General features: G+C 40.4%; 1 protein-coding gene across 1 annotated transcript; it reads right to left on the bottom strand.

Moving 5' to 3' along the window:
- Positions 1-393: 393 nt before the first annotated feature.
- On the bottom strand, positions 394-23,602 carry LOC118778790 (zinc finger protein 436-like). Its single transcript, XM_036530509.1, has 13 exons — positions 23,527-23,602; positions 20,451-20,604; positions 20,057-20,230; positions 19,115-19,231; positions 18,152-18,275; positions 14,926-15,044; positions 11,457-11,616; positions 9,235-9,353; positions 8,777-8,936; positions 5,907-6,025; positions 5,373-5,592; positions 2,503-2,621; positions 394-2,209 (listed from the first exon to the last, which is right to left on the bottom strand). The coding sequence occupies exons 2-13, from the start codon at positions 20,493-20,495 to the stop codon at positions 2,000-2,002; spliced, it is 1,686 nt and encodes a 561-aa protein (XP_036386402.1). The 5' UTR covers positions 20,496-20,604; positions 23,527-23,602; the 3' UTR covers positions 394-1,999.
- Positions 23,603-24,485: the final 883 nt, after the last annotated feature.

Below are 24,485 nucleotides of genomic sequence, written 5' to 3'. Positions count from 1 at the left end.
ATGTTTACTATCTGTTTATACTAGCTATTTACCATCAGAGGGCGAATGAAAAACTGACTCAGCTTCAAAAACCTGAAGGATCCCTTGCACCCTAAACAAGAATTTCTAATGATAAGCAGCCAATCAGTGAAGCCACTTTTAATCAGCAGAGAATTCAACTTCTTGAACCACCTGATCCTGAAACTATTCATTGATTGATCATAACTTTTGTTGTGGGCTTGTGTGTGGGTGTGTGCACGCATTTGGTTTGCTTAAATACTACTCTGCTCTTTGTCACACGGATACAGTAACCTATGAAACCTGCATTAGTCGGCCTGTGCATGCTGCCCCCATTGGAAGGGACACAGGAAAGATCACCTGTGTGAATGAGGAAAAAACAAACACCGTGAACGCTGTCGTTTGAAAAAGTTGTTTATTTCAGCTTAATGGAAGCTCTGCTCTTCACTTCATACAGTGCCACTACCTGGATCATGAGGGTAAATATTAATAATAAAAAGGTATTTTATCTAAATCTTTTATCTATTCAAAGAATTTATGATCCTTTTAATTTAAGTGAGGACCACAACTCTGCATGCAAGACTGTTACAACAAATTCTAATCTGTGACTACTACACTAGATACAATTTCTCATTCTCCTAATTTTCCTAAGGAAGATTTACTAGAATTGGGAAGGGGAGTAGAACACGGCAATTATCTGAGGTACTGTAGGGCTCTTAGGATATTTAAATTATTAGACAATATGATTATTGAAAACAATACTAATACAAGTACTGGTCATTTATTTTCATGATTTTGTGGTTCTGTCCCCTTCTGTCAAAGGACTGAAAAACAAAAGATATATCATTTTGGAAGCCTTGCCATCAGCTTGTATCTGTCAATCCAGCGTTTAAGAAAATCCCAGAAAAAAGGTCCTTGAAATTCATTCACAGAATCACTGTTAAGTGATTGAAACATGATGAATCCACTGACTGCTCTCTCCCCCTACTGGCTCCTAACTTGTCTGTTTTGCCTTGTCAGTTGTGCCACTGTTAACTCTAAACACCTTTCCCTTGTCACAGGAGGCCTTCAGCAAACACTTTCTCATAATCACGAATACTGAAACATAAAACGCACCAGCAGCAACTGTCAATCTCATTCACAAGGTAAAGTAAAACAAACAAATGGAAACTACTGTCACAATTAGAAATCACTTATGCACATGTCTGAAGGCCATAAGGGTTTGTGAAAGACCTGTTATTTGCCTAATGTACAGTATGCCTGTAAACAACAGGAATAAAATTAAAGGAAAAACTGGTAGAGCTGCCTTCAAGTGTTGTATCCTGAGTCTTCTGTGTAGCTCTACATGGGTCATCTATATGCCATGTAAGAGAATATCACTGACCCTCATTCTGTGCGGCTTCTTTCTATCATTGAGTGTTATGGAACTAACTGACTAAGCACCAACCCAAAACCCTGGATTGAGAACAGAATGGTTCCCATTTGCAAATATACAAAATGCTTTTTCTCCCTTTTTTCTACATCATAACTCATGCCCTATTTATAAAACCTAACCTCCCACTGTAGTACCTTATCCAAAAACCTTCTAATAGAGACAACTACATGTAAATGTTTCAACCATATCACTTCTACCATATTCATACATGCCTGTATAAATCTCCCTTCACCACTGCCATGCTTAACCCACCCATCCTGTCTTTCCCTATCTTTCAGTAATATGTAAATAAAAAAACTAAAGCTAAACAATAACAAACCAGAGAAACTGTATGAAACATCAGATAAACCAAGCATAAAATAATCCATCACCAACTGACACAAACTAGCTAATATAAAAATAATAATAAAAAACAAACACAACGTTCATCTCTCTCTCTTCTGGATGCTCATGACTGGAGCTGCAGTTCCGGTCTGCGCCTGGCAGTGGCGCTTCTGAGCTCCAGACTGTGTCGCCATCAGATTGTGGCTTGTGTTTTTCCAGGGTGGTGGTGTGGGTAAGGGGCTGTCAGACGGCCAGGCGACCTGGGGGAGGATGGAGGGGGCTCCAGACGGCTGTCGGGGGAGGTGGCGGCGGTGGTGGTGGAAGGGGTGGTGGTGGCAGCGGCTCTTGGGAATAGGCCCTCCCCTCGTAATAGGATTGGTTATCCATCTTGACCAAGCCACGCCCCTGACACTGCCGACGGTGTCGCACCAGGCGATCTGTGCGGGAGAAGCTCTGAGAAAGATTCGATAAAGTACATTTATTAGAAGCTGGGAAACAGGATACTGCTGAACTATATGAAAAATGAATTAAATACATAAAACTATTAAACTTTCAATACTGTGAAAAAATTAACCTGTGTATAAATCACAAGGTAAAAATCCTGTATCATGGATGATTCTTCAAATGGCAGGTGATTTAAGTCTGACATCTCAGTTTCAAACGCTTGGTATTAGTATACAGATCCAAAGGGTGTTGTTACAGCAAAGATCCACATCTATGGTGTACAGTGTGTATGCCACTCTCACCTGCTGACATCGCTCACACTGATACGGTTTCTCCCCACTGTGCACTCGCTTGTGTCTCTCCAGGTGGTAACGCTGCGCAAACCTCTTGTCACACACGTCACACCCAAAGGGCTTCACCCCTAAATGCACAGAAGAACATGGTAACCAAATGCTCTCCATACCCAATCAAACACCTCAAACTGTCATCAGCCATCAGCAATAAATACTCTATTGTAACATTACTGTGCATTTCAGCCATTATGCATGTTACACTAGCTATTTACCATCAGAGGGTGATTGAAAAACTGTCTCAGCTTTGAGAACATGCAGAGTCGCTTCCACCCAATGAAACAAGAATTTCTAATGATAAGCAGTCAAGTGAATCCCCTTTTGCAAGGACGTGAATAAGGCTGAACATTGATTAATACCATAAAAACAAATGCAAACTCGCTTTTAATCAGCAGAGAATTCAACTTCTTGAACCACCTGATCCTGAAACTATTCATTGATTGATCATAACTTTTGTTGTGGGCTTGTGTGTGGGTGTGTGCATGCATTTGGTTTGCTTAAATACTATTCTGCTCTTTGTCACACGGATACAGTAACCAATGAAACCTGCATTAGTCGACCTGTGCATGCTGCCCCCATCGGAAGGGACACAGGAAAGATCACCTGTGTGAATGAGGAAAAAACAAACACCGTGAACGCTGTCGTTTGAAAAAGTTGTTTATTTCATCTTAATGGAAGCTCTGCTCTTCACTTCATACAGTGCCACTACCTGGATCATGAGGGTAAATATTAGCTTGCCTGTTGTAACAGTAACGGCCATAACAATAATAAGAAATTATTTTATCTAAATCTTTTACCTACTCAAAGAAGTAAAATATGAACCTTTTAGTTTTAGTGAGGACCACAACTCTGCATGCAAGACTATTATAGCAAACACTAATCTGGGAGTACTACACTGCACACAATTTCTGTTCTACTTCTCCAAATTATTTGCTACAATTGGCAAAGGGGGGTAAAACCAATGTAGAACACTACAATATTCTGAATTACTCTAGGGCTTTTAGGTTTTAATTACTAGAAAATCTTTCATAAAACAATAATAATTGAAATATCAGTCATGTAGATTCACCCAGAGGGGTTCTGTCCTCCTCTTTCAAAAGACCAAAAAAGTCAATGGTTTAAAAACAATACATGCACAATCAGCTTGTATCTGTAACTCCGGTGATTTAAGAAAATACTATAAAAAAGGTCCTTGAGGTTCATTCATGGAATCATCATAAATTGACAGAAACGAGGGGAATCCATTGACTGCCCTCTCACCCTGCTGTCGCCTAACTTGGCTGTTGTGAAGGACTTGTGATTCTCAAACTGAAAAATGAATTGTAACAGAACTGTCAACACAAATGCTGAAGTGGGGACGCTGGTCTGTTTCAGGCCCTCACTGATCATGCTGGTGGGTTATTCCAAGCCAGCCTGATGCCACCCCTGCATTTTTCCATATCTCCATGTGACAGAAAGTATCCGCACCACTGCAGTATACTCTAAAGCTTTGGGTCACCCAGACCTACAACAGGCTGTGGAAACAGTCACACTTCCAGTACACACATGTACTCCAATGGCTAAATCAGGATCAAAACACAAAGGAAAAAAAATCACAGTGCACATCATCCTCTGCTTCACTGCTGTTTGATTGCAGATTTTCAGAGTTCATGATTTAACAACTACACTGTAACAGTGACATCCACAGGCACAGGTAGTTATCAATATGCCTGACATCCCAAAAGACACACTGCCCAAATCTGGGCACACCTCTCCTGTAATGTGAAATGTTAGCAGCATTACTGGCCTCTCCACAGCACGGTGCAGTACTGTGGAGTTTGTGAGGTTTCCAGCTGTGCCAATGATATCCCTAAACACCCTTCCCTATCTCACAAGGTCTACAGCAAACCCTCCCTCATAATCACCTATATTGGAAATGTAAAACACACCAGCAACAACTGTCAACCTCATTCAAAAGTTAAGGTACAACAAACAAAAGGAAACTACTCAGTCAAAATATAACACCGTTTATGAGCATGTTTGAAGGCCACAAGGGTTTGTGTAAGACCTGTTATTTACCTAATGTACAGTATGCCTGTAAATAGTAGAAATAAAATTGTCAGAAACTGGTAAAGCTGCCTCTGAGCACTTTGCCCTGAGTTTTCTGTGTAGTTATACATGGGTCACCTCCATACCATGTAAAAGGACATCACTGACCCTCACTCTGCCTGGCTCCTATCTATCACTGAGTGTTATGGAACTGACTTACCACCAGCCCAAAACTCTGGTTTGAGAATGGAATGATTCCCATTCGCAAATATACAGCAAGCCTTTTCTGTTTTTTTCTGCTTCATAACCAATGTTGTCTTTTCAAATCTAACTTCCAACAGTTGTACTATCCTCCAACCACTACAGACAGCTACTTTAAATTTCCATAACATTTCCATCATAATCATATATGCATGTACAAATTTACCTTCACCACTGCCATGGTGTTAAGAACTTAACCCAACCTACCCGCCCTGTCTTTCCCCATCTTCCTGTACTATGTAAAGCACAAAAATAAAGCTAAACAATACGAAAGGACAGAACTTTCATGAAAAGAAAGTATAAGTATGTAATAATGCATTGCCAATTGGAAAATACAAACTAGCTGAGCTGAAAAAAATTGTTAAAAAGAACTTTAAACTCTGTCTCTACTGGATGCTCATGACTGGAGCTGCAGTTCCGGTCTGCGCCTGGCAGTGGCACCACTAAGCCCAAGACTGTGTCGCCATCAGATTGTGGCTTATGTTTTTCCAGGGTGGTGGTGTGGGTAAGGGGCTGTCAGACGGCCAGGCGACCTTGGGGAGGGTGCAGGGGGCTCCAGACGGCTGTCGGAGGGGGTGGCGGTGGTGGTGGCGGCGGCGGCGGTGGCGGTGGAGGAGGTTGCAGTGGTGGTGGTGGCATGTGCTCCTGGGAATAGACCCGTCCCTCAAAATAGGACTGGTTATCCAATTTGACCAGGCCACGCCCCTGACACTGCCGACGGTGTCGCATCAGACGATCTGTGCGGGAGAAGCCCTAAGAGAGATGTGTTGAAGTACAGTTTTTTAGAAGCTGGGAAACAGGCAACTGGTAAACTATTATTTGAAAAAAAAATGCATTTAATATATAAAACTGCATTAAACATTAAATACTGTGAAGCTGTATTAACTTGTGTAGAAATCACAAGATAAAAAGTCCTCTATCATGGATAATTCCTCAGATGACAAGTAGTCCTCCTTGCTCTGTTTCAAAGACTTTGTATTAATGCACACACCAAACCAGTGTTATACTACAGATCCACACCAATGGTGCCTGTATGTACAGTGCACGTGTGTGTATGTCGTTCTCACCTGTTGACAGTGCTCGCAGTGATACGGTTTCTCCCCACTGTGCATTCGCCTGTGTCTCTCCAGGTGGTAACGCTGCGCAAACCTCTTGTCACACACGTCACACCCAAAGGGCTTCACCCCTAAATGCACAGAAGAACATGGTAACCAAATGCTCTAAATACACAACCAAACACCTCAAACTGTCATCAGCCATCAGCAATACATACTCTATTGTAACATTACTGTGCATTTCAGCCATTATGCATGTTACACTAGCTATTTACCATCAGAGGGTGATTGAAAAACTGTCTCAGCTTTGAGAACATGCAGAGTCGCTTCCACCCAATGAAACAAGAATTTCTAATGATAAACAGTCAATCAGTGAATCCCCTTTTGCAAGGATGTGAATAAGGCTGAGCATTGATTAATACCATAAAAACAAATGCAAACTCGCTTTTAATCAGCAGAGAATTCAACTTCTTGAACCACCTGATCCTGAAACTATTTATTGATTGATCATAACTTTTGTTGTGGGCTTGTGTGTGGGTGTGTGCACGCGTTTGGTTTGCTTAAATACTACTCTGCTCTTTGTCACACGGATACAGTAACCTATGAAACCTGCATTAGTTGACATGTGCATTCTGCCCCCATCGGAAGGGACACAGGAAAGATCACCTGTGTGAATGAGGAAAAAACAAACACCGTGAATGCTGTCGTTTGAAAAAGTTGTTTATTTCAGCTTAATGGAAGCTCTGCTCTTCACTTCATACAGTGCCACTACCTGGATCATGAGGGTAAATATTAGTTTGCCTGTTTTAACAGTAATGGCCATAACAGTAATAAGAAATTATTTCATCCAAATCTTTCACCTACTCAAAGAAGTAAAATATGAACCTTTTAGTTTTAGTGAGGACCACAAATCTGCATGCAAGACTATTAAAACAAACGCTAAGCTGTTACTACTACACTACAAACAATTCCTCTTCTACTTTTCTTAATTTGCATTATTCATGACAACTGGGAAAAGGGGTGAAGGCAATGTAGAGAACACTGCAATGTTCTGAGGTACTCTAGGGCTTTCAAGATATTTAAATTACTAGAAAATATGATTTTCCAAAACAAAACAACAATACCCTTTAGAGTGAGGTTGTGTCCTCTTTCAAAAGGCTAAAAAAATCAATGGTTTAAAAAAAAATCCATGCATAATCAGCTTGCCTGTCCTTCCAGTGTTTTAAGAAAATACTATAAAAAAGGTCCTTGAGGTTCATTCATGGAATCATCATAAATTGACAGAAACGAGGGGAATCCATTGACTGCCCTCTCACCCTGCTGTCGCCTAACTTGGCTGTTGTGAAGGACTTGTGATTCTCAAACTGAAAAATGAATTGTAACAGAACTGTCAACACAAATGCTGAAGTGGGGACGCTGGTCTGTTTCAGGCCCTCACTGATCATGCTGGTGGGTTATTCCAAGCCAGCCTGATGCCACCCCTGCATTTTTCCATATCTCCATGTGACAGAAAGTATCCGCACCACTGCAGTATACTCTAAAGCTTTGGGTCACCCAGACCTACAACAGGCTGTGGAAACAGTCACACTTCCAGTACACACATGTACTCCAATGGCTAAATCAGGATCAAAACACAAAGGAAAAAAAATCACAGTGCACATCATCCTCTGCTTCACTGCTGTTTGATTGCAGATTTTCAGAGTTCATGATTTAACAACTACACTGTAACAGTGACATCCACAGGCACAGGTAGTTATCAATATGCCTGACATCCCAAAAGACACACTGCCCAAATCTGGGCACACCTCTCCTGTAATGTGAAATGTTAGCAGCATTACTGGCCTCTCCACAGCACGGTGCAGTACTGTGGAGTTTGTGAGGTTTCCAGCTGTGCCAATGATATCCCTAAACACCCTTCCCTATCTCAAAAGGTCTACAGCAAACCCTCCCTCATAATCACCTATATTGGAAATGTAAAACACACCAGCAACAACTGTCAACCTCATTCAAAAGTTAAGGTACAACAAACAAAAGGAAACTACTCAGTCAAAATATAACACCGTTTATGAGCATGTTTGAAGGCCACAAAGGTTTGTGTAAGACCTGTTATTTACCTAATGTACAGTATGCCTGTAAATAGTAGAAATAAAATTGTCAGAAACTGGTAAAGCTGCCTCTGAGCACTTTGCCCTGAGTTTTCTGTGTAGTTATACATGGGTCACCTCCATACCAAGTAAAAGGACATCACTGACCCTCACTCTGCCTGGCTCCTATCTATCACTGAGTGTTATGGAACTGACTTACCACCAGCCCAAAACTCTGGTTTGAGAATGGAATGATTCCCATTCGCAAATATACAGCAAGCCTTTTCTGTTTTTTTCTGCTTCATAACCAATGTTGTCTTTTCAAATCTAATCTCTCACTGTTGTACTATCATCCAATGACATTCTTTTATAAACAGCTACATTTAATTTTTTCATCCATAACATTTCTATCATCATATATGTATGTTTAAATCTACTTTCACCACTGCCATGGTGTTAATAATTTCACCTAACCCACCTGCCCTGTCTTTCCCATCTATCTCTACCATGTAAAGCACAAATACTGTATGCATTAACAAAACACATTACTGTTATCAAAAAATAAAAGATTGAGTAGGAAATAATCATTTTCCTCTTGTAAAATGCTAGCTGACAAAAAAAAAAAAAAAAAAAAAACGTTCATCTGTCTTTCTCCTGGAGGCTCATGACCAGAGCTGCAGTTCCGGTCTGCGCCTGGTGGTGGGGCCACTAAACCCAAAACTGTATGGCCATCAGATTGTGGCTTGTGTTTTTCCAGGGTGGTGGTGGGGGTAAGGGGCTGTCAGACGGCCAGGCGACCTGGGGGAGGATGGAGGGGGCTCCAGGCAGCTGTAGGGGCAGGCGGAGGCTCCTGGGGATAGGCCCGTGCTTCAAAACAGGATTGGTTCTCCACCTTGCCCAGGCCACGCCCGTGACACATCCGGCGGTGTCGCAGCAGACGATCTGTCCGGGAGAAGGTCTGGGAGAGAAGGTGAAAAGTACACTTAAGCTAGGCACACACACATACTGACCTGTCACCAAGACAGACTGCAATACATACATAACACTGTATTAAATGTGCTGAACAGCCATACTCTATTCAAATGTATAAAAAAAAACCCTATATCATGGATAATTCCTCATGTGGCAGTTAGTCTGATTTCAAATTCATTTACAAAGTCAAAAATACTACTGTTCTCATCAAAATGGTGTTACACCAAAAATCCACACCTGTGATACATATGTATGTTCATAGTGCGTATGTGTGTCACTCTCACCTGCTGACAGCCCTCGCACTGATAGGGCTTCTCCCCACTGTGCACTCGCTTGTGTCTCTCCAGGTGGTAACGCTGACCAAATCGCATGTCACAAACGTCACATGCAAACGGCTTCTCCCCTAAATGCATAGAAGAACACAAGTTCAAAATACCAATCTGCAATCACTGTGCTGTTACATTACTGTGCATGTTAGCCATAACATATATGATCCCGTCTCTTTACAGCCTAACTCAGCTTCGAGAACATGTAGAAATTGCTTCCATCCAACGAAACAACCATTTCTAATGATGCGCAGCCAATCAGTGAAGCCACTTTTACAAGGAGGTGAATAAGGCTGAATATCAATTACTGTAAAAACAAACTTGACCTGTCTTTTGATTATTAGATAATTCAGCTTCTTGGATTTATTTATTGATCACTACCTTTGTTGTGGGCTTGTGTGTGTGTGTGTGCGTGCGCATGCGTTTGGTTTGCTTAAATACTACTCTGCTCTTTGTCACATGGATACAGTAACCTATGAAACTTGCATTAGTCGACCTATGCATTCTGCCCCCATCGGAAGGGACACAGTAAAGATCACCTGTGTGAATGAGGAAAAAACAAACACCGTGAACGCTGTCATTTGAAAAAGTTGTTTATTTCAGCTTAATGGAAGCTCTGCTCTTCACTTCATACAGTGCCACTACCTGGATCATGAGGGTAAATATTAGTTTGCCCGTTTTAACAGTAACGGCTATAACAATAATAAGAAATTATTTCATCCAAATCTTTTACCTAACCAAAGAAATAATATATGATCCTTTTAGTTTTAGTGAGGACCACAACTCTGCATGCAAGACTATTAAGACAAACTCTAATCTGCAACTACTACACTGCACACAATTTCTTTCCTACTTTTCCTAATTAAGAATATTTGCTACAATTGAGAAAGGGGGTAAAAGCAATGAAGAACCCTGCAATATTCTGAGGTAATCTACGGTTTTAAGGTTTTAATTACTAGAAAATCTTATTTCTCAAAACAATACTAACCAAATTACTGGTCATGTAGTGTCACCATTTAAATAGAGATCCTATCTGCCTCTTTCAATGGAGTAAAAAAATAACTTTAACAACATTACATCAACAAGCACCTTGTTTCTGTCACTCCAGTGTTTAAATAATATGCTAAAAAAGGTCTTTGAGATTCATTCATCAAATCATTGATAAGCAACGGAAACAAGGGGAAGCCACTGTCTGCTCTCTCCCCCTGCTGTCTCCTAACTCCGTTTTGCCTTGCCAGCTGTGCCAGCATTAACTCTAAACACCTTTCCCTTGTCACAGGTCTGCAGCAAACACTTTCTCATAATCACGAATACTGAAACATAAAATGCACCAGCAACAACTGTCAATTTCACTAACAAGCTAAAGTAAAACAAACAAAAAGAAACTACTCAGTCACAATTAGAAATCACTTATGAGTGTGTCTGAAGGCCACAAGGGTTTGTGTAAGACCTGTTATTTACCTAATGTACAGTATGCCTGTAAACAGTAGAAATAAAACTGACAGAAACCGGTAAAGCTGCCTCCGAGTGCTGTGTACTGAGTTGTACGTGTAGTCCTACACAGGTCACCTCCACACCATGTAAAAGAACATCACTGAGCATCACTGATCACTGTGTGGCTCCTTCCTACTACTGAGTGTTATGGAAGTGATTGACCACCATTTTTTTCTGCTTCATAACCAATGTCTTCCTTACAAATCTAACATCTCACTGTTGTACTGTCATTCAATGACATTCTTTTACAACAGCTACATTTAATTTTTTCATCCTTCACATTTCTATCATATTCATATGCGCATGTATAAATCTTCCTTCACAACTGATGTGGTGTTAAGAATTTTGCCTAACTCAACCGTCCAATCTTTCCCATCTATCAGTACCATGTAAAGCATAAAAAAATCTAGACAACAAAACACATAACTAGAATAAGTACAAAATATTCCACTGCCTATCCAAATAAACTGGCTGACCAAAATAATAAAAAAAATAAAATTAAGTTAAAAAAAAGAAAAGAATTCATCTCTGTCTTTCTCCTGGAGGCTCATAACTGGAGCTGTAGTTCCAGTCTGTGCCTGGCAGTGGCGCCTCTAAGCTCCAGACTGTGTGCCCATGATATTGTGGCTTGTTGTGTTTTTCCAGGGTGGTGGTGGGAGTAAGGGGTTGTCAGACGGCCAGGCGACCTTGGGGAGCGTGCAGGGGGCTCCAGGCTGCAGTTGGGGGTGGCGGCTGTTCCTGGGAATAAGCCCGCCCCTCGAAACAGGACTGGTTCTCCACTTTGGTCAGACCACGCCCCTGACACAGCCGACGGTGTCGCAACAGACGATCTGTCCGGGAGAAGGTCTGGGAGAGATGGTGAACAGTACACTTATTATAAGCTAGGCATACATACTAATTTACAGACTACCCTCGCTATTAGCGGTCAATACATTCTAATGTTTTTTTTGGTTTTCTGTTTATTCAATTTCCACTGGAAACTGATTGATTCCAATTGACTGACTGAATGTGATACCTACAAATGGGGAAATTGGGTATACTATGTAGTGCAAATATTAAGGACCAAGCAGCCCCATTGGCAGTATGAAAACAAAGTAATATTGCGATGAAAGACTGATTCATTTGTACAGGCACATGCTGGCAACAAAGTATGATGGTTAAGTATACATGTAAAGTCACTTTATCTGACATTCTTAGAGACATAAATAACATAATATATTAAGAGCTCAGAAAACAGAGATACTTCTAAAATTGTGAATACATTTTGAGGATGAAAGAAACATTTATTTAATGAACATATCAGCTGTGCCAACTGCAACATTTTCTGCTAATTTTATCTGCTAATTTTGGGCAAATCTGAAGTTTTTAACAAGACAAGTGGTTTTTATGGCCATTTTGCCTGCTGAACATGAATCCATCCAGATTTTTGCCCTAAAATGATTTTTTGAACTGGCTCAGTGGACTTTTTCAGAATGGTGGCCAAAAATTCATGCTTTTTCTCAGGAAATTTCCTTGGAAATTTACCAACATGGCTTGCAATATCTTTTTATAGGTTTTCAAGGTTGCTGAATTCAAAAATAAAGGAATCAAAGCAATTGGAGCATTCATATTGCCATCAAGACAAGAACAATGAAATTAATGTTTTTTTCATTATTCCAGCATAACCATGTCTACACAGAAGACTTGTTTTGACAAAGGCATCAGACGTCCCACACCCATTGCTTGTAATGTGTCTGTTTTATGATGTTTCAGGGGTCCCTGTATTCAAATATGAACAAATCAGAAAGATCAAGGGTGTGTTGGTAAATGGTCAGATAAAAATATTGAACAATTAAATTTTAAAAATCAAAATGTCTGCAAAACTATTAACTAGCAAATAAAGAAGCTAGAGGTGCACTTTCTTGGCACAGTACGTTCTGCAAAGAAATTGGAACTACACAAGAAGGAAGATCTGAAGAAGAAGAAAGCTAACAAAACATTGACTGTTTTGGAGAGTTGTAAAAGCCATGGTGGTCCCATGACACCAAACAATTTGGATGATTTGTCTAAACTCAGTGAGAAGCAGATTTTAGCTAAGACTAATGATTGCCCCAGACATTCGACAGCTGAGATGTGTCAAAACAGCAGAGGGAAAGTTCAAGATGAAGAAATTCAGTATCAAGGAACTTCAAACTTTCATAAGTAATGCTTTGAAGCCAGAGGACAATATCGCAAGTGATATTGACAATCTATTGATGAATGCACTGACAATGTGATAATTTTGTTGCAAATCCTGCTTTTCTGTATTATGTTCACATTTTAATAATGGTCAAATTACCCACTTTTTGTACACTTCAGGCAATAGACATGCTTGAATTGTTCTAATTCCTTTATTTTCGCATTCAGCAAAAAAGAAAAATTTATAAAATAAATTTGTAAAGAAATTTCCCAAAAAAAAGTCAACTTTTTACTGCCAAAAAGTCCACTGAACCAGTTCAAGAATATATTTTAGGTCCAAGAACTTGGGGGATTCGTGTTCAGCAACTAAAATGGCCATGAAATCCACTCACATTATAAGAGATTTTGGAAAAAAAGGTTCATATTTGCCCATCCCTACTTATGGTGTGCATTCCAGTGTGTAAAAGCAGTGGTTCTTTTTGAGTGGTGCACCACATAACAGGTAGAAAACAGACTGGCTTGTCAGCTAGCTACATTATATTATGTCCTTTATGTAACGGGTGGTCTCTTACTGCGTTGTGTATTAGATTTAATGTGATGTTACGTGGGTCGGCGAGCGAGCGAGTTTCGAACCGAGGTTCTTACTGCTCGCTGCCAACCCCTTAAAGCCAGCGTCGTTGCCAGTTGAGCTAAAGGCAAATTGCTGTTAGCCTGTCGGCGACAACGCTACTTAACCAGGTCTCAGGGGGAGTGACGTAGCCGCTGCAACCACTCGGCTACCTGCTACCCGCTACCTAAGGCTTTACGCAGGACTCACACGAGCTACTTCAGCTCCACTACACTTAGATAACTAGTTTTCTAGTTAGGTAACAATCTGGCAATATAGACAAAATTTGCTAGCTAGCCAAATTCATTAACTGTCATGTAGCTCAAGACAGGGACATTTGCTAGCTAGTTATAGTTTCAAACATATTACCAGTGATAACATTTTCTGTAAAAATTGCACATTTTTAACTGCTGCATCGTAGCTTTCATTACTAGGTGTTGTGCTCTCCTAAACTACTGGGACAGTCAGGCCAAAGGTATTTTTTCTTGATATAACTATGTAGGCAACATTGAATCCATTTGCATCTGAATGAATAAATACATGCAGGATAAACATGTTTCTACCATTAACCTTTTGCAAAGCATGTCACAGAATTGCAGAGCTAAAGCTGATATCTGCACTACTTTCTTACACTGCGACAAAGGCAGGTAAGGCGAATGAAGCAAGGTGATACTCATTCTGTCTCTATTTTCAGATAAGCAAGTGTAGACAATATATACACAGTTTTATGTGTGTTTGCAGTTCTATGTTGTTGGACATGGTATGAGGTACCCTAGAGCAGTGTTTGTGAGCCTAAGATACTCTTGTTGTATGTGAATCAAAAAGTTGGTTAAATGTTTGTTGCTGAAAGTAATCTTCAGTGATATTTTACCTATTAAAATAACTTGCTTACCAGCTATAATGGGCAGCTAGATAGCTGTCTATTTATCTAGCTGTTTTGGTACACAAGTTAAGTGTTAAGTTACTAGCGTGTAACTAGCTAGTTATCCTATTTTATCACCTCATGCATACCTTGTAACTGACTGCTTGCTTGCTTTACCTCGGATATAATTTGTACTTCCAAATACCTATATATGGGTAACACATTTCCACCTACGTATGTGTTTACTCTGCTTACTTAATATAAGTGAATAACTCAGTTGGAAAGTGTGATTTTAAGGACAAATTACAAGTGTTCCTATGTGCCTATGTATTCTCCAACTTCTAAATGTGCTGTTGACATCACTCCACAACCCTGATCAGAAACAGCCACAGCTGAGGGATATTCAGCCAAGTTCCAGACTGAAAATGAATGATGCTTCATTTGCCCAGGATGGCCACTTTTTCCATTCAAAAGAAATGATAAAGGGAAAATTGAGACAGAGGGCAATAAATTTTAATGTTGCTCTCACCTGTTGACAGCGCTCACACTGATAGGGCTTCTCCCCACTGTGCACTCGCTTGTGTCTCTCCAGGTGGTAACGCTGAATAAATCGCATGTCACACACATCACATGCAAACGGCTTCTCCCCTAAAAGACCAGAAGAGAAGAACATGTTAACTAAATGCTCTTCCCACACAACCAAATACTTCAGACTGCCATCAGCAATGCTGTGTAGTACTGTACTGTTAACATAACTGTGCATTCTGTGTATTACAGGTATGATACCTATTTACTATTTACTGTCAGAAGGCCACTGAAAAACCAACTCAGCTTTGAGAACACGATACATACAACCAGGGTTCTAAATGAACTTTCTTGCCCACAAGCCAGGGTGGCTGGTAGATGGAAAAAAAAATCAGCAACTAGTTGGTGATTTTTCACCAGCCAAAACAATTCATTGTATTTTTAGTTGCATTGCAGCTGTTATTCATTTTAAATTCATCTTAAATGTTCACAGATAAGGTAGATAAATTTAATTCAAAATTAATACTTCTGTTTGAACTTCATAAGAGAATCTGTCCTTAAACAGTAAATTAAAGAAAACCACTAATGTGTGAACATGTTAGGGTATTATAATGGATCTACATTCTATTTGATTTTCACTTTAAAACTGAAATTTATCTTTCTCAATGAACAAAGCTGGTCATTGCAAGTGCTCCACAGTGACATGCCTTTCTACAAAGATTCAGCTGTTTTGTGATTAGCAGGGATGCACCCATTGTGAAATTCTGGGCCGATACTGATGTTTAAAATAACTTGGCTGACAGCTGATGCCGATACCGATGTTTAAAGAAAGACCTGGCTAGCTAGCTAAAACACTCACTACAGACTACTTAGCTAGCTAGTTAGTTAATTTGGTGGGTAGCTAGCTAACAGTACTAAAGTTGTCAGAACGGGTTGCTTGCAGTGTCTGTGGTAAAATTTACTATTTGGTCAGAAAAGATGTAATGAGGCTTTATTAGTTTGATAGCTAGCTAGTTCTTAGTAATATGACAGCTGAGCAAAGTGCGTGAAAGCCAAATTAGCTAGCAAGCTATCTAGCTTTCTACGTTGTTTTTATTGTAACTAGCTAGCTATGTGTTTGTTTGCAAGGTGATATTTGTATTTGTCAGTGGAATGTGATAGTAACTAGCTAGTTACATTTATTGTCTTGTTTGTATTTATATTTACATTTATTCATTTAGCAGACGCTTTTATCCAAAGCGACGTACATAGGTTACAGTTCTTTACAATGTTATCCATTTATACAGCTGGATATTTACTGAGGCAATTGTGGGTTAAGTACCTTGCCCAAGGGTACAGCAGCAGTGTCCCAGCGGGGATCGAACCAGCAACCTTTCGGTTATGAGTCCTGCTCCTTAACCACTATGCTACACTGCCGCCACTGCCGTATTGTAGCTAGCTAGCTAGATTTGTCTTTGTAAGGTGGTATTTGTACTTTTCAGCTGAATGTGCAAGTAGCTAGCTAGCTAATTTGGCTTTCATGCACTTTGCTAGCTATCAAACCAATACAGCTTCATCATATCTCTTATGAACAAATAGTTAATTTTAACATTCATACTGCAAGCCAAGGTATTGACTTCTGATCTTAAGTACCGTTTGCTAGCTAGCTAGCAACTTAAAGTTAGTTAGCTAACTAGCTAGTGTTAAGTGCACCAGGTCATTCATTCATTTGTGGATATAACTTTAAATCCAGCAACTGTATCTCTTTTGAATTCTTTTAGGGATCTTTGCTGACCCATCTGGCCATTTTTGTTTTACTTTTCTTCAAAAGGTAGATACAGACACACGTCAAACTTTTGGTCCACTTTGCCATAGATGCTGACTGAAGAGTTACCCTGCTCCCACCCTGAGCGTGATGTAAAAGCAAAATGGCCGCCATGTGAAGAAGGTTAATTATAGTACCAACTATTGGATCTTCTCCGAAAATACAGCTGGGTAGGCTACTGTTGTCCGAGTCAGACCACAAATAACCAACACAACATTTAGCCAGCACAAAATTGATGCGACACAACAGATAAACTTTGGCCACTGCCATCGCTGAATGTCATCTTATTTGCCAATAGGCCAACGGCAGTCTACAAGGTGAACATCGGCTGATACCGATGTATGGCCAATATATCGGTGCAACCCTAGTTATTAGTTACCCATTTTTGAGTCAAACTCATTGATAATTCACTTTATAACATTTCTTTATGTCATAGCTAGGCTAGCAAACCAGTGACTGTCCTGACAAGCTGGCAATTTAAAATTCCTAAAGCTTTCTCTAATTATCTATCCGCAAAAAGCACTTAAAAATTAATTCAGAGGCAAACCGTTGCAGAGCTACATTTTAATTGGATTCTGAGGGTCACACATTCATACGGTAATGTTAGCAATATTGTATATTATTAACTACAATGGTCTAATTAGCAATCTAGCTAGCCTGCAAGACAACATTACAGCTAAAGCTGACAGAGAAACCACAGTAGCGTTCACTACTACAAGTTAGCTAATTAGGTAGCCAGACAGACATTACCTATGTACTTCTTCTCATGCACTAAGTACACTTCTCATGAAACTTACACTGCTTGCAATGACCCTTGTCATGTTGCTTCTTGTCAGGTGTATGCTTCTCAAGGGCTTAATGTCTGGAATGTGTCTCCAAATTTAACACATTGATTGTAGAGCTAGCTATGAAAATACGCAATGTGACAGACACCCTAAAGGGTAACTACCTCTCAAACCAAAACTAATGAGGTAGTTGCTAAACCAAGCCCAATCGTCCCCTGGTAGAATTTGCATTAGGCTGTCGTACATAGTTTGTGATTGAACAAACAGAGACTTTACAGAGCAGACCAACAGTGTAAAAAAAATAATAGGAACCAGATTGAAAGTTAAAGTTTTTATTTTGGCCTTTTTCCATTTCACAAGGGATCTTGTAAGCATCTTGTAACATAACAGGCCATAATATATTTTTTTTTATATTTACGCAAAAATAACCTGCCAGGGTGGCTTGTGACCCTGCAACGTTAACCCGCCAAAGATAAAATGTACCCTCATTTGCAGGCTGGCACGTGTTAAAGTCAGACCCTATACAACCAAACAAGCATTTCAAATGACGAATAGCTGATCACTTCAGCCACTTTCCTTTTTTTAAAGAGGGATGAATTAGACATCATTTTTGATTAGCCATGTCTCAAGGTAAATATTACCTGTATGGATGAGGATGTGTCTCTTCAGGTGGTATCCGCTGCGGAATGCACCATAGCAGTGCTCACAGATGAAGTTCTTCTGCACTTTGAGTGGACACTCTCCGTTCTCATCTACCACCACCACCTGGGGACACAGCAAGAGGTGCTAAACACAGGGCGCACTTCAGCAAGACTGAAAAATGGGTCGCTCTTTCTTTTAAACACATATATTTCTATTAGGGAAAAAGCAATAGACAACACTCATCATGAATCATAATCAATCCAATCATTTGTTAGCATTGACACTGTACAAAAAAACATTAATATGAGATACCATTGCATTGCATGAAATTACATTACATTCTTGTCATTTAGCACATGTTCTCATCCAGAGCAAATAAGATATTTACTGAGGCAATTAAGGGTTTTACCTTGCCCTTGCCCCCACTATGGTGCTACTTAAATAAAGTTTATTACTATTATGATTATTGAGATTATGATTTTTATTCACACATTTATTACAGTGATTCCAATCAAAAATATACTACACCAACTAAGCAGTATAAAACTGCTGGCTTTACCACTGAAGCAAAGATAACATCAATTAACATAAAATCCCTAAATATGTTTACATTACTGTTTGTTGATCAATACTAGCTTCTAATATCTTAACAACTACCACAAAGAGGGCATATTCAAATCATACTCCTGGGTCACTGCATGCCCCCCCCCATCCCCCCACCTTAAACTGACATGTGTGCGCACGCGCACACACACCGAGACACACAAACAGTTATTGTGCTCCGCTATCCCTCTACCATCACCGCCACTCCCCCCCCTTTTCCTTTCCAGTGACTCCACCTCCCCCCACACCACCAACCCCCCACCCCCGCCCCACATCCCCCACATCCCCTCTGCTCTCAGTGCCTCTCGACCCCATCCCCCCTCTCCCACCCCACCCCACCCCCACCACCGCAGACCCACTTTGCAGGGCGTTCCAGACTTCCTGTTCTTCTTTTTCAGCTGCGAATCCTCGCTCTCTCTCATTTCCTTCTCATCCAGCAGCCGAGCGGAGTGGAATTCGCCCTCCTTTCTGATCAGCTGCGTGGGCCGGAGGGAAAGGAGGGAGAGAGGGAGACCAGAAACAAACATTATAAGCCACCACTATGACTACACTATCCACCATTTGTTGTTCCTACAACTACAGCTTTTATCTTCCCATTAACCCTTGCAGTCACACAGCCATTTTGACACCCCTTGGGGTTGTGAAATGTTAACTGTAGATGCAGGCTAAACTGGGCCTGCCAAATTTGTGTGCCTTCTAAATTCAAGGAAGGAAAATTAGATTCAAAAGACTGTTTTTTTTACATTTTATGAATGCCTGTTGTCTTTGTAAGTGTGCATTTTGGTGGTTATCTACAGCATTGTTGGTTGGTATAAACCAAAAACATTTTGTTCTACACATTCTTTAAGCACTCATGCACTTAATGAACTTTTCACGTATCACAGTGAAATAACTACTATTTTTCTATCTCAGTTTCTGAAGTGCTCTCTTCTATATATTTGAGCACAACAACACTTGTTGATTATTATTATTATAAGAGCAATAATATTGATTAATATTATTGCTCTTATCCTCAGTCTATACCAACAATGGAGATTCCCACCCTATTTTCCCATAAGCTCTTAGGCTCACTCACAGGTCTCTGTATGCCCTTTGTAGACATTCTGTTAATAAAAAGTGACACATTTTTAATGAACCCACAGCATCACGGAGAGTGTTAATCTGATGATCTGTGATGTGCACATTCACTGCACGTCATATGAAGCACATGTTCACAGCTTAATAATGTACATTCACAAAACAATGATAAAATAATAATAAAAGGGTATTTGTAACCCTCCTCCTTCCCATCCCTCTCTCACCAGCGGTGGGCAGCTCATCCCAGAGGGCAGGATCATGTGACTCTGTGGGGCACGCTCCGGGCCATCCCTCTGTCCATGACCCAGGGGGGACAGCATCTTCTTCTGCCCTGCCATGGAGCTGGCCTGCATCAGCGCCATGCTGGACAGCACAGCCTCGCATCCCAGCAAGCCCGCCTGCCAATCAAAAACACAGATTAGCCGCGGCCATGGTAACCAAACGGACATGTTAAGGGAAAGGTCACCACGCTTTGGGTACAGAAGCTCAAGAAGGGAACAACGGGACAGGACCTCCCGTGTGCGTACACTTCCAGCCACAGCAGATTTTTTTTCTGTGGTTGTAAAAATATCAGTTGTCTTGAAGCACCCAGAGCCTAAAAATGGTAAAAACACTGACCCATTTCATGTGGTCTCGGACCGAGCTACTTGGCAGATGCGTCATCGCTGTGATCCCGAAGCGTAAGGGTGGGGTGGGTGGGTGACAGGGGAACGTCACTGGAGATAGTCTGTCTATCAGGACACGTCGCCCACCCCAGTCATCTGGCACTCACCTGTGAAGAAGAGCGCTAGGGATGAAACAGGTACACCTATGGAATCACTAGGATGGGACAGCCCACAAAGAACTGGAGCATGACTGCCTCGTCACTGAGGTGTGAGAGGATTATGGAAAGTGGTCTGTGCTTCATGTCTGTAACTAAAAGCACTTGCCGGTTCTCAACTGTGTGCAATAACACAGAGTAACTCATTTTTTCCTTTGTATTTGCACTGACCTACTTTCACAAGATTTTCACCAAAGTTTCATCAAAGTTTTAAACCATGACGCTACGCTCACTAAATGCCATATAGTGATCATATTCACAACATAAAGCTTTTCATGTGGAGAAAGCCAGCTAAATGTATTGGGCAATACATGTAAATAAAATAAAAGCATTTCTCTAGGTAATACGTCAGAACCCTGCAGAACTGGAATCGCATGGAATTAGAGAGAATAAATGAAATTGCACTCTACACACAGTCCTGTAACAAAATGCAATTTGGAATAGACAACATGAAAACAAAGTGCCAGAATAAAAAAGTGAAACCAAATAAGGACCCCACAGGAAAAGTAATTAATGAAAATAAAAATACATGTATGAACACATTTAACCACAAACAATACTTATAGCCTGTTATCAAGAAGAGTGTCCTTTAATACCACCACTGACTGAAGCAGACCTCCATAAATGGTAATCTGATTATCTGGACAGGCCTGCATCTTCCTTCAAGGAAAAACTATGTCCAACTTCTTTTTTCACCTTGATTAATTTACTTCCAGTTAAATAATATTCTGGCTCAAACAGACAGTATTATGACATTAACCCTCAGTGGACAGGAGGTGCTAATGTTTAGCAAGGCCATCCATGATCACTAAACCAAACAGAGCCACAAAGCTCAATTTCCATAATTTATCATCACTGAAGTAATTAAGGCTCATGATTTTCTTTAAAATATGAATAACAAATACAAATCACCATTACACTTTCACATGCTGGCACAATGACCATTTCAAAATCTACCATTACAGAAGTGTTGCAAGGCAGGTATTACATTACATTACATTACATTATTGGCATTTAGCAGACACTCTTATCCAGAGCAACTTACAATGTTATCCATTTACACAGCTGGATATTTTACTGAGGCAATTGTGTGTTAAGTACCTTGCCCAAGGTTACAGCAGCAGTGCCCCAGTGGGGAACTGAACCAGCAACCTTTCGGTCACAAGTCCTGCTCCTTGCACTATGCTACACTGCCACCGGGTATACAAGCTATAAGGCAGTATTCAGCTCTAAGAGTACAGAGGTCTTTAAAAGCATTGTACTGGAGCACGTGAAAGAGCTAGGATGAATTAAAATGCCTGAACAGCATACATTTTGCATTTATTCATTCAGTATCACTAGGATCTTTGTTGCTTGTATCTCCACAGAGGTTCAGCATTGCAGAGTCTCGACTCACTGATAGGAGGAGGCAAGTTGTCTGATTTCTGACTTGGGATGCATGATGCCAGCACAAAATCAAAAGGTCAAAAAGGTGGTAGGCCTATGCTAAGATTTACACCAGCAAAATGTAAACAATTGTGATTCACTTTCATCGCTAAGCCTTTGTTTTACGAACGAACGATTTAACTGACTATAGTCCAGCTGTAAGGTTAAAAAATGTGGAATGTATTTTAACCTCAGAATAGCCAAGACTCAAAAGCTAATTGGTGATGTTTGCTCTATAGTGAACTAGAGAAATGTTTGAGTAGAAACACGTTTTATTAAATTCCCGACGAACAAATGGTGGCCTACCAAATCTGGCCCACAGCAATTCAGTAGGTTTAATTTCCATTACATTTCCATATTTAAAGAAATCAGAAATGTACAACTTTAGCTAAGTTAATGCAACAGCCTGCGCGTTTTGCCAAACAGGGTTCTCTGAATAACACACCTGATTTATATAGCTGGCTTGTGAGTACTGAACTGTAGAAATTCAAAAATGTGAAGACGTGTGGCTAGCAATCCAAAGCCTTGACAGCTCACTGAAAAACCGCCACAAGCTACTGTAACCACAATTCTCTTTAAAAGGACTTGCCTTTTAAATCCGTTTCACTTATTAACCTAATTTATCAATTTCCCTGTACGAAGGTGGAAACTACACGGACTGTGAGTCTTGCGAATTCAAAAATGTCTTAATATTCATCAACAAATTTTCTGGCAAGCTAACGTAAGTAAATAAACAGCCACAGCAAACTTGCTTCCTAGTATACTACAATAGTATAACAATAACGTAGATTGCAGAAAAAAACGAAGCTAGCTAACCAGCTAACCATTTCAAGTCTCACCATTGTTCTGGCTAACTAGATGAATCTCACCGTAGTATTTAACGGTGGCTAGACAGTTTCACAGTGAAATTACAGGTAAAACCATCGATCTTTGGTTTTTGACTATTTTCATCGGTGCTGTTTATACCGCGCTCTCACGGCAATGCATGCTCAGCGCAGAACAATGCGTCTGAATTGTGTTGACCAGCGTTAGCATCTTAGCTTGCTAGCTCGCACACATCATGGCCAACTCTGCGATCTAAACCAAGCAGATTTCGTTAGCTCGCTGGCCAACTGGAGTTGGCTAAGTCATAATAAATATATTAGATTAGTTCAGCAGATTTGAACTCTGAAAACCAGAAACGCGGATACAGTGAACAGTAGATATCGCGAAATCGGTAGGAGCGCTGCACGGTTAAAGTGAGATTTCGCGAAAATCCAGTACATTTGTGATGATGGTCGTTTGCGTACTGCTCCCCCCACACCAGTCTAGCCACACAAGTCGTGCGGCTACACACCGATTTAATAAGTCTACAGAGCTCTTTTTACTCTATTTCCAAATCTGATATCCAAAATACAGAGCAAGTAGCTAGCGATCAAAGCAAAGGAATTAATTAAATGATTGATTTACCCCCTTCGTTTCCTCGTATATCGCCCTTTTAGTTTCTCGCCCGAGTTCCAGTTTTTCTCAGTTTACAAACACAGGAAACGCCACCGGAAGTGCTCCCCGGGGAGAGGGCTGCCACGTGATCGGAAAAAAATGAGTTCTGTTTGACTGCCATATTGGTGAAGGTGAGGGGACCCCGCCACAGCGAATGTCCTCCATTTTGGTTGGAACTGCTAGACCTCCATCCAACCTACAAGAATAGGGTAGGCACCACAGCCCTTGAAGAAAAGAAATATCCTTTTTCTCCACATCAGTGTTTCAGTCGTAGTCCTTGGAGCGTACCAATAGACTTACTGCTAATGTGCATGTCAAAGCAGTTCTGCTTAGCTACACGATTCGGTTAAATAGCCATGGTACCAAAACCGGGCTAGGTGAGCGATCTGCGGGTTTGTGGAAGACTGCCCTTTTGCAGGTGGTTTGTCCCCTGTCTAGCACTGATGCAGAACTCGATATACGTGAGTAAAAATTCCCAGACTCACCTATGATCGAATCACTTTAGTTGGACGCATTGATTAAACTAGAAAAAGATAACCGAAGTAGTATTGTTAGATCATTTAAAAGCATACTTGGATGTACACAGGAGCAAAAGTGAGCTGTGTTTAATCAGATTGTTGACCATAGCCATCCATGAGAAAATGGATATACAGTGCATTCAGAAAGTATTCAGACCCCTTCACATTTTTCACATGTTCTTATGTTGCAGCCTTATGCTGAAATTGTTTAAATTCATTTTTTCCCTCAGCAACCTACACTCAATACCCATTAATGACAAAACAAAATCAGGATTTTAGAAATTTTTGCAAATTTATTAAAAGTAAAAAATTGAAATATCACATTGACATAAGTATTCAGACCCTTAACTCAGTACTTAGTTGAAACACCTTTGGCAGTGATTACAGCCTCAAATCTTCTTGGATATGATG

This window comes from Megalops cyprinoides, chromosome 6 (assembly GCF_013368585.1).
Source record: "Megalops cyprinoides isolate fMegCyp1 chromosome 6, fMegCyp1.pri, whole genome shotgun sequence".
Classification (NCBI taxonomy): Eukaryota; Metazoa; Chordata; class Actinopteri; order Elopiformes; family Megalopidae; genus Megalops; species Megalops cyprinoides.
Note: the sequence above shows the minus strand (reverse complement) of the source record. Positions and strands in the feature narration are given on the sequence as shown.

What these genes read in the sequence shown, in the direction of transcription:
- LOC118778790 (XM_036530509.1), bottom strand. Translation starts at nt 20,495, where the DNA reads ATGACGCATCTGCCAAGTAGCTCGGTCCGAGACCACATGAAATGG. An exon ending in AGTCTGGAACGCCCTGCAAA is followed by an intron (nt 18,276 to 19,114) that starts GTGGGTCTGCGG and finishes CTGTGTCCCCAG; the next exon opens with GTGGTGGTGGTAGATGAGAA. An exon ending in ACTGCGAGCACTGTCAACAG is followed by an intron (nt 5,593 to 5,906) that starts GTGAGAACGACA and finishes CATCTCTCTTAG; the next exon opens with GGCTTCTCCCGCACAGATCG.